The sequence below is a fragment of the Pseudochaenichthys georgianus genome, chromosome 13 (assembly GCF_902827115.2).
Source record: "Pseudochaenichthys georgianus chromosome 13, fPseGeo1.2, whole genome shotgun sequence".
In the NCBI taxonomy this organism is placed as follows: domain Eukaryota; kingdom Metazoa; phylum Chordata; class Actinopteri; order Perciformes; family Channichthyidae; genus Pseudochaenichthys; species Pseudochaenichthys georgianus.
This window is the reverse complement of record NC_047515.1, coordinates 9,879,990-9,889,705: the sequence shown is the minus strand read 5'-3', so window position 1 is coordinate 9,889,705 and position 9,716 is coordinate 9,879,990. Positions and strand designations below refer to the sequence as shown.

Genomic DNA, 9,716 nt, shown 5'->3' with positions numbered 1-9,716 from the left:
GGAACCCATCACACAACAACAGAACAAGAGCCCAGGTAAATCAATTACTTAATGTCTTAATTCTTTATTTCTTCTTTGTTTTTTTGTTTACACTTTTTTTTCTAACTCTTTTTCCATAGCACTTACAAAATCCAAGTCTAGGAAGAACATCAACCACTTCACAGATGTTCACGGTCTGCCTTGCATTGAGAACATCGTGAGATCAGTGGAGGAAACCCCCGAGCCCATCAGCACCAACATCATCGGCGAAATCCCAGAATGGATCAACGGAAGCTTCTTGAGGAACGGACCTGGGAAGTTTGAGATTGGAAACCATAAGTGAGTAAAAGATCTAAAAGTATTGACACGTATAGTTTAGCCACTTCATCCCAAAGCTCACTCCTTTCTCCTGCTCCCTCCAACATCAGGTTCAACCACTGGTTTGATGGTATGGCTCTCCTGCACCAGTTCAAAATAACCAATGGAAGCGTGACCTACAAAAGCCGCTTCCTGTCCAGTGACAGTTACAAAGCCAACAATGAGAAAAACCGCATCGTAATGTCAGAGTTTGGCACGCTCACCATGCCAGACCCCTGCAAGAACTTCTTCCAGCGGTTCCTGTCAAGATTTGAATTACCAAGTAAATATTTTATCCCATCATATTTAATCCAGAGAATAAGATGTAGTTTGTAATACAATATGTGACCTGTTGTGGTCCTCCTGTGTCGCGTTGTTAACTTTAGCATATTTTTTTCCATCTAGAGCCCACAGATAATGCCAATGTGAGTTTTGTGACCTACAAAGGGGATTATTATGTCAGCACGGAGACCAATGTGATGCACAAGGTGGACCCTGAGACACTGAAGACCACTCAAAAGGTAAAAAGAAGTTGAATGTAGTTGGAAAACATGCAGTTGTAACTGATAACTTTGACCTATCTATCTTATTTCCAACGGCTTAATACATCAAAGCTAAGATTAGCCATAAACCATTGTGAATTTACAGCAGGCTTGTAGGTAGATGAAATCAAGAGTTAACAATACTCAATCATGTTAATGTACCTATTAGGTGGACTGGAGCAAATTCGTTGCTGTGAACGGAGCGACCGCACACCCTCACACTGATCCTGATGGAACAACTTACAACATGGGAAATTCATACGGAATCAAAGGTAATTTAGAAAAACTACATCAGGTTGTTTGAACAGCACCATTTGAATGTGTATACTTAAGGTGTACAGAACAGCATTTCCCCCTTGCGGGACAAATAAAGCGATTCTGAGAAATTCTGAACAATGCTCCCCACATGTCTGGGGACCAGAAGAAAGAATCTAAATGTATCTGTGCTGACAGGAGCGACCTACAACATCATCAAAGTGCCACCGACCAAGAATACAGCTGGGGATACCCTGGAGGGAGCCACTGTGTTGTGCTCCATTCCCTCCGTAGAAAAGAGCAAACCATCCTACTACCACAGTTTTGGTGAGCAACACAAATCAAACAACTCATTGCTTTGAAGCATGAGCATTGGCTAATTGAGCTGTTTAAAGAGTCAGATTCAATCTTCATGTGTATTCGGCCAAGATTTCTTGTAGATATACACTGATCCAATATGGAACATGGGTATCGCCTCCTTTACTGATCTTTAGCTATTGGTCAGCAACTTTAAATATAGTGTCTTCATCGTGTAATTAAAGGACTGCTATCAGACACATTCATGCAGTCCCAACAATCCCTAGCAAACTTAAACTGCAGAATCCAAGGTGATATCTTCAAATGTCTTGTTTTGTCCAACTTATAGTCAAAACCCAAGTTTACCATGAAATATGAGATACAGAAACAGCACATTTTTATATTGGACTGAACTGAATTGTCCTTTCAGAATCTTGAATCGAAACTTATGTAATCTTCTCATTGTATTATAGCAATGTCTGAGAACTACGTGGTGTTCATTGAGCAGCCCATAAAGATGGACCTGTTGAAGATTGTGACAGGAAAGTTGACAGGTAAAAGCATCAGTGAGGGCATTTCCTGGGACCCAAAACTCAACACTATCTTCCACCTGATTCACAAGCAGACAGGAGAGGTAAGGCACTAAACTCTGAAACTCAATGCAGTCAATTCACTAAGTTTGTACTATCTAATAAACTACAATGATCTGCTTTCTGTGATTTATTTTTCAGCTCAGCACCATAAAGTACCTTGCCAAGGCGCTGTCAACTTTCCACCAGATCAACGCGTACGAGGAGGACGGTTTCTTGATCATAGACATGTGTGCTGGAGATGATGGCCAGTCAATCAACAATTACAACATACAAAACCTGCGCAAGAATGGAGAAGATCTCGATGAGGTAAGCAGGATAACTAAGAATTGATACTTACCAAGGCTAAAGCTTACCATGCTTTCAAGCATTCTTTGAACATTGGTGTAAAGAAGTGCTTCGGCTGCTTCGGTTTTGCTGAAAAATTGTTTGTTCGATGAGCCTGAAAACATGTTTCTGAATTTCCCATCAGGTGTACAACACCATGTGTAGAGTATTCCCACGACGTTTCGTTCTGCCTCTCAATGTGGACTGTGATACGCCCTACGACCAGAACTTGAACGGGCCAGACTGTACCGCAACTGCTATAAGAACTAATAAGAACATGGTAGGCATGTTTCAACACAACATATAATGTAACAGTAATTGTTTTAATTACATGTCTTTGTATGCATAGTAAAAAGTAAAAATTCGTACTTATAGCACAAAACTACACTATGAGGACTTGTTTGATAATATGGGACCACTTACCGAAAAGACTCTATTTGGCAAACAGACACGTTTTTTGAGAGTGGATATACCTTTCCAAATACGGATATACCAAAGTTAGTTTGGGAAATGAACACCCAACTGTAGCCAAATAAACTCAGCCGTGTTTTCTTTATACAGGTCTTCTGCACCCATGAGGACCTCCACGGAGAGGATCTTCATCAATACGGAGGTCTTGAGTTCCCTCAGATTAACTATGGCAAGTACAACACCCACTCCTACCGATACTTCTACGGCTGCGGCTTCAGACATCTTGTAGGAGACACACTGATCAAGATGGATCTCCAGGGGAAACACATGAAGGTGAGTTGAGTTTGAGTCATTTCTCCCTCTCAAGTTTCCATCTGAATCTGTGAAATATCGATCCATCTATGAAGATTACAAGTCAAACGAAAACCAGTATCACATATGTAACTACTGTATTCACTCACAGGTGTGGGAACAGCCTGGTCTGTATCCTTCTGAACCAGTCTTCGTACCTTCCCCTAATGCAACAGAGGAGGACGATGGTGTCATCATGTCTGTGGTCATCACACCCAACAAGGTCAGTCACGTTTAGATTTTAGAAAAGCGAATGCATCTACATTTTTCATCTTGCAAAGTCAAGAATTACACTCTTAGACGTGAGCGTTTAAACTCACTTAAAGGTCCAGATACCTGTCCAGATAATCTTGAAATGTTATCCTATAATGGAAGTTATTTTGAGCAATAATACTGGAAAAACGTACTGGTCGCTGGAAGGCGGAAGTGATGTTTTACAACATTGAAGGTGTATCTAAAAAAGCATGGCCAATATCAATACAAACTGAACCCTAAGAAGTGTTAACGCTGTGTGCCAATATCAGTTCTACCGAACATTCCTCGAGTCTGCATTTTAAGAGGATACTTAGGCTGGTCACATGCATATTTGCCTCTAGTCAAAACATGTCTAGACGCAAAAACTCAAACCTGCCACCTGAAGGTTAAGATGGACGTCACAGCTTTTCTTATCCGTCTGGTGTGACTTAAGTCCTACTCAAATGATTCCTAACAAGAAAAAAGACAATCTATATATAATCATTTATGTATGAAGTAACAGAGACCAGCTTAAATGAACTCAACACCTCCCAACTGTGTGATTTGGAGGCTCTTTGTATCTTTAATTATAGGAAAGAACATTTGGTAATTAATGTTATCAAAAGTCATGTGAATTTAACCGAAAAAAAGCAGATTCTCAACGATTGTCTGTTTATGTTTTGGAATCTTACATTTATTCTTCTTCCTTTGTCTTCATTCTTTACAGGACAAGAGTACATTCCTCCTGGTTTTAGATGCCAAAACATTTAAGGAGCTTGGCAGGGCTGAGGTGCCTGTCAACATCCCGTACGGATTCCACGGGACATTCAACTCCACGCAATAGACGCGTGACGAGGACATTATGAACATTGTAAATATTATCTGTGCCGTTTGTCTCAAATGTTGTTCGTCTCATGAATCTAGAGGTCACTAAGCAGATATGAATGTATAATTTTCTTCCACATGTAGTCCTAATCATGTATATTAAGATAAGATATACCTATATTCATTGCCTAGGAGCACCAACAGCAATACGATTGAAACATAGCATAGGACAGATAAGACTTCACACAAGTGGAATAAGAACACAAATGTAAATATGTCAGCAATATAATGAGGTAAAACTGTTGATAATTATGAAGGTATAGCATATTGTAGCTGTATTGTTGTCAACAATACAGCTACAATATGCTGTAACAGGAAAACATATTTCTTACCCTGCACATTATCAACAATTTGTTGATAATGTGCAGGGTAAGAAATATGTTTTCCTGTTTTAAGTTGTTCTTTCAATTCTTTAAACCATTGTTTTAAAAATGGTATTATTCATGTGTATATTAAGTTGAGGGCTAAAAAAGAGGGGCAAAATGAAGAATATTGCAAGTCTGCAAACAGAGTTCAGGAAACTGAACAAATGCACACTTTGTCACAGCGCCCACATGTTGTAAAATGATATGTTAATCCAATGAATGATAAAGTAAATTACTTGTGTAAGCCTCAATAAAAATGTACATACAGAGAACTTCTCATCCGGTCATCCTCATTCATTTCCTCCTCTTAGTAACAATTGTTTGTAAAATGCTTTCTAACTGCAAGTGGACATTATGTAACAGAACTGCACGTACATTTTTTACAGCCAGTGTAAACAGGTATTGTATTGCTGCAATTATACCACTGTTTATTATAACTTCATTCTAAAGGAACTGCACATTTCAGTCACTGATATATTGAAACATAACTAAACTAAACACTACTCTAACATTATGAATTTCGAATATTTTTCAGTAAATGTTGATGTATACATGTGGCACACTTGCACCCCCTGCTGGCTGGATTTTGTCACAATACTGCTAATATAAAAATGAAAAAACACCTGAATATTTAGCGGATGGAAAAAAATATGTCATGCAAAACGTCCTTATTTTTGAATTCCACAAAAGATCAGTCATATTAACTATCTAAAATGAAAACACAACACAATTGTTCTTACTTGATTGCCACTTTAATTCTTTCTAAACAGTAATGCATACATTTCAGCAAGATACATTTCAAAAGTCGCAAGAGTCAGTTTATATACAGCCTTTTCCGCGAAGTTTAGTATAAAGAATGACAATTCACATGTTGAGTGAAAATAAATAATTTTAAATATTATATTACAATTTAATTTTAATATTCAGAATGAGTTTTTAGTAAAGCTAATAACTTTAATATCTCTAAAATTAAAACAGTCAACATATATGACTTTATTTTATGTCAGAATATTCGTTAATATGACTAACACATGAACTGCAGAAGGCATGCAGTACATGAACAAAGATATTCAAAGAGAGAAAAATAATTTGTCAGTAACATAAAAAGGTCTTCTGCATGGCGTTGGTTCCTTAACCCAGCAGTTTATCAGAAATTAGAGCCAGAGTTTGCCTCAGGTTCTTTTTCTTCTCCTTCAGGTGGGACTCGAGGTTTTGAGCTTCTGTCAAAATGCCCTCCAGCTCCTTCATCTGGGAGGTATCAGCTGCAGCTCTCTCACTGAAACAAACCACAAGTGCTGACGTTAGAGAAGTGTCACAGTGGTAATAATAGTACAGAAGGAAATGTGTGTCAGTGTTCAATCTGTGAATGTCTATACTCAAAATGGTTTCATGTTGCACCTTCTCATTTTTGGAAGAAAACCTGATCTACTGAACTTTAAAAAAACGCCTGCATTTAAAGTGTTTGGCTTTTGCTTTCTACCTATGATTTCTTCCTGAAAACCAGCAACTTACTGAAATTGGGTCTGTTTTTAGTCACAGATCTTTAATGTTTTATTGACATGGAAAGTTCTAAGCATTGAGCATTTTCAAAGTTTTGAGTATTATGTATAATCAAGAAACTTCAAAACGTTATCAAATGTAATCTGGTTGATTGAAACACAACGTACCTTAACACTTGAGCAAATTTTGAAAACATCATGCTGACCTCTCTACCTGCACCTGTAAGAAAGCACAACAACAGAACGGATGCAGAAATGTCACTCAATGGCAAAAAAAGGATCTTATCAAGACAATTAACCCCAATACAAAATAACAATTCTGAGAATATAGTTTTCTATTTGTAACTGAAAATATGATGTAGAAGAATTACCTGTTTGGGAACCAGGCCATATCAAGTCATGTGATTTTGACTATTTGGATTAGCACAGAAAAGCAATGATAGCAAAGCTTTACACTTTGTTATAATGTGTTTACTAATACTGAAGATAGACACATAGGGTCAGCCAAAAGCAATTCAAAAATGATAATTGTTGATGGTTTGGATAGTTGTAATTGCCTATTGCAGCTAACACGGGAGAAAGAGAATGAGACAGAGTTTATGGAACACATTCATTTCTGGCGAAAGTTGAACGATTGTACGTAATGGTGGATGCAGCTCCTGTAGCAGGTGTTGTGCTCTAATTATTTGATCAGTCTTGATGATAGAGGAAAGACAGATAAGCCTAATGACCTAATTCCACACCTGAATATGGGGACTACCACAGTATATACTGTATTCGTGTTATTACTTCCATGTTAGGCCTTTAGTGCAAGCTTTAGCATCATTTACTTGCCAAATAAATGTTTTTTAAGCTTTAAAAACACTGTAATTAAAATATTCAGAAGAAAATAAGAATTGAGAATTCCATTATGTGATCACTATATTCATATAACACATTTCTCCCAATTTACACCAATCATTGTGTAAGCCGCTGTTTCCTGTGAGAGCGGCTTGTCAACGTACAAACCGCCAGAAGGATACACAGTTTCGCTCTGCAGGGTAGACATGCATTATGGAATAATAATACAAATCATAAACCACCAATATGGTGATAGATAGCTACTTACATGGATAATTGATGTTAGCTAATGTGATGTTGAAGTCTAATTTCAATAAAATAAAGTTTTTTTTTACAACAGTTTTGTGTGACTGGCAGTATAATATGACATTACATACCTGCAGTTTTCACCACAAATAAATCTGCTGACTCGTCAGTGGTTGATTTAGAGGGAGGTTTTTTCTTTTTGGGTGGAGAGTTCTCTTGATTTGCAGGTGGATGTTCCTTCTATTGCAATGGAGAACAGACAGGTTACATTAAAACATTATTCCAGGATTTAAAAGTTGATCTAATTAGTGAACATGTAAAAAATTGCAAAATCCTTAATTATTATAACATTTTTTTATTAATTCGAGCCACTTTATCATTATTCTTTTTTAAATGCTAATTGAATAGACTTTGATTTAAGAACGCTATCCTTACCTCTTGAGGTGTTGTCTGTTTAGGACTCTTAGTGTTGTTCACTGCCCTCTTGTTTAATGACGGTGGAATCACTTTTCCTGCCATTGGTACTGCTTCTTTCATTTGGACGTAATGTTACTGTAAAAGTCAGAGAGAGAGAGTCAACTAGATACGTGAAATACTGTGTAGATCAGCAGTACAGTACTGCATTATATCATACCAGCATATCATGAGTTTGTATATAAGGTCACTGGTAACTATGAGTGTTAAAATAAATGTAGAGGAGTAAAAAGTATGATATCCAATTCTAAAATGTGGTGGGGTAGACGTATAAAGTAGCAATACATGGAAATACTCAAGAAAAGTACAAACATGTCAAAATAGTACAACTACAATACTTGAGTACATTTACTTCCTCCACTGATTATCCATTGTATCATTAGTGTCTGAAGAGTTAAGATAGCATTTAAAACATGCAGTATTTTGTATAGTTAAAGTTAGATATCGTTAGTTATCTTTTCTAGTGGTGCTGTTGAACACTTTATTTATAAACGTTATGTATAAACAATATCCAGTAGCTAACGTTAGCTAGCTATGCTATCTGCTTACATGTCATGTATTGAAAACATATTTAACGTCAGCCCATAGTCAACTAAACTATAACAGATTATCCTGTGGTTTTGTCATAGGGGTAAATTGCTAACATAAATTACAATTAAATGTCAAGTGAGCAGGTTAGCCAGCTGCTTAGCTAAGTGCTAATATATTAGCTTGGCTAACTTCAACGTTAAATTAGCCGTTACTAAAGCAACGATAGCTAAACTCTACTTACCAGGCATACAATGTCTGAGTTGTATAGTTGAATGATTCATATAATCATTTAACAGATTAATAGTTAACTGATAGCTATGTTATGGCTGGTGTGCACAGACAGGTTAATTTTGAGGTGATTACCGAGATAAACGTCAAAATAACGGTTTCGCACTTGCGAGTGTGAAAATGATGCATTCAATGCCCCTTCGTAAATTCAGGTGGCACATTTCTACTGAGAGTATATTTACAAAACACATTCATTTGACTTTTGTCAACAATATTCATACACACCATAGACTGAATATAGTTTTGGATGTCAAAACCTGGTGGAAATAATGCATTTCATTTCGAAATATTATATTAATATTTGACTTGAATAGCTTCTGGTCTAGGCTATTATTATTACATTTCAATAAACAATCCATATTGAGTAAACCATAATGACAGACTAATATAGGTGTGATGTAAGAGTAGGCCAAGTTCATTTATCAGGGTCATAAGGGGCAAAGCTAAATCAGTGGTGTAAAGTAACAGTAGTGTACTCAAGTAGTGTACTTAAGTACCATTTTTAAATACTTGAGTATTTAATTGTTTTACTACTTTGTACTTATTTTTCCGCTACAATTCAGAGCTAAATTGTGTATTTTTACTCCACTACATTTATTTAATATCTTAAGTTACTCCGCATATGGGATAATAATAAATAAATCAACACTTAATTAAGATTTTAGTTACACCTTGAGTAAATTCACAAGCTATACCAGCAGTATACAGCGTAATCAAAACTAGCTGTACCTTTACCAGCTTTGATAAACGCTTACATTTATCATTAATTAGAATCAAAACATATACTATATATTATCCTGAAATGGGTCAATCTGCATAATGAGTGAGAGATTGGCCCATTTCAGGATCAAAAGATTGCAGGACTTTTACTCGTAACAGAGTATTCCTTCACTCTGGTACTTCTACTTTACTTAAGAACAAGATCTGAGTACTCCTTACATCTCTGAGCAAGAGGTGGGGCCAGGCTGAGGCCCGTTTTCAATTAGGTGCAACAAAAATGTATATCTTTTTTTTTTACATGGTGCTGTACAGAGCTAGGATGATCAATCAATCAATCAATCAATCAATCAATCAATCAATCAATCAATCAATCAATAAATGTTTATTTATATAGCCCAATATCACAAATGTTACATTTGTGTCAGTGGACTTCACAGTTTGTACAAAATATCAGGATGACAATATGACACCCTCTGTCCTTAGACCCTCACATCGTACAAGGAAAAACTTCCAAAGAAGGAAAAA

The 9,716-nt window shown here is 36.6% G+C and overlaps 2 protein-coding genes across 3 annotated transcripts; one reads left to right on the top strand and one right to left on the bottom strand.

Moving 5' to 3' along the window:
- The first annotated feature begins 414 nt into the window (after window positions 1-414).
- bco2b (beta-carotene oxygenase 2b) lies at window positions 415-4,205 on the top strand. 2 transcript variants are annotated; one of them, XM_034097982.1, is made up of 10 exons: window positions 415-638; window positions 749-857; window positions 1,048-1,150; window positions 1,332-1,460; window positions 1,904-2,064; window positions 2,162-2,329; window positions 2,493-2,627; window positions 2,909-3,091; window positions 3,222-3,332; window positions 4,071-4,205. In XM_034097982.1, the coding sequence occupies exons 1-10, from the start codon at window positions 430-432 to the stop codon at window positions 4,185-4,187; spliced, it is 1,425 nt and encodes a 474-aa protein (XP_033953873.1). In that variant the 5' UTR covers window positions 415-429; the 3' UTR covers window positions 4,188-4,205. The 2 variants fall into 2 exon arrangements, with proteins under 2 accessions (XP_033953873.1, XP_033953874.1); XM_034097983.1 differs by lacking the exons at window positions 749-857; window positions 1,048-1,150 and having other exon boundaries at window positions 415-623; window positions 1,324-1,460.
- A 1,118-nt stretch (window positions 4,206-5,323) lies between these two features.
- Window positions 5,324-8,606, bottom strand: LOC139434961 (testis-expressed protein 12). The gene is made up of 5 exons (XM_071205236.1): window positions 8,425-8,606; window positions 7,614-7,730; window positions 7,310-7,418; window positions 6,261-6,312; window positions 5,324-5,869 (listed from the first exon to the last, which is right to left on the bottom strand). The coding sequence occupies exons 2-5, from the start codon at window positions 7,713-7,715 to the stop codon at window positions 5,725-5,727; spliced, it is 408 nt and encodes a 135-aa protein (XP_071061337.1). The 5' UTR covers window positions 7,716-7,730; window positions 8,425-8,606; the 3' UTR covers window positions 5,324-5,724.
- Window positions 8,607-9,716: the final 1,110 nt, after the last annotated feature.

Bases quoted from the DNA above. Each gene is read 5' to 3' on its own strand.
- bco2b (XM_034097982.1), top strand. From the start codon at position 430: ATGGCTCTCCTGCACCAGTTCAAAATAACCAATGGAAGCGTGACCTAC. The intron at 2,330-2,492 runs GTAAGCAGGATA...ATTTCCCATCAG, and splicing joins ATGGAGAAGATCTCGATGAG to GTGTACAACACCATGTGTAG. The intron at 2,628-2,908 runs GTAGGCATGTTT...TTCTTTATACAG, and splicing joins TAAGAACTAATAAGAACATG to GTCTTCTGCACCCATGAGGA.
- LOC139434961 (XM_071205236.1), bottom strand. From the start codon at position 7,715: ATGAAAGAAGCAGTACCAATGGCAGGAAAAGTGATTCCACCGTCATTA. The intron at 7,419-7,613 runs GTAAGGATAGCG...CCATTGCAATAG, and splicing joins AACAGACAACACCTCAAGAG to AAGGAACATCCACCTGCAAA. The intron at 5,870-6,260 runs GTACGTTGTGTT...GGTTTGTTTCAG, and splicing joins AAATTTGCTCAAGTGTTAAG to TGAGAGAGCTGCAGCTGATA.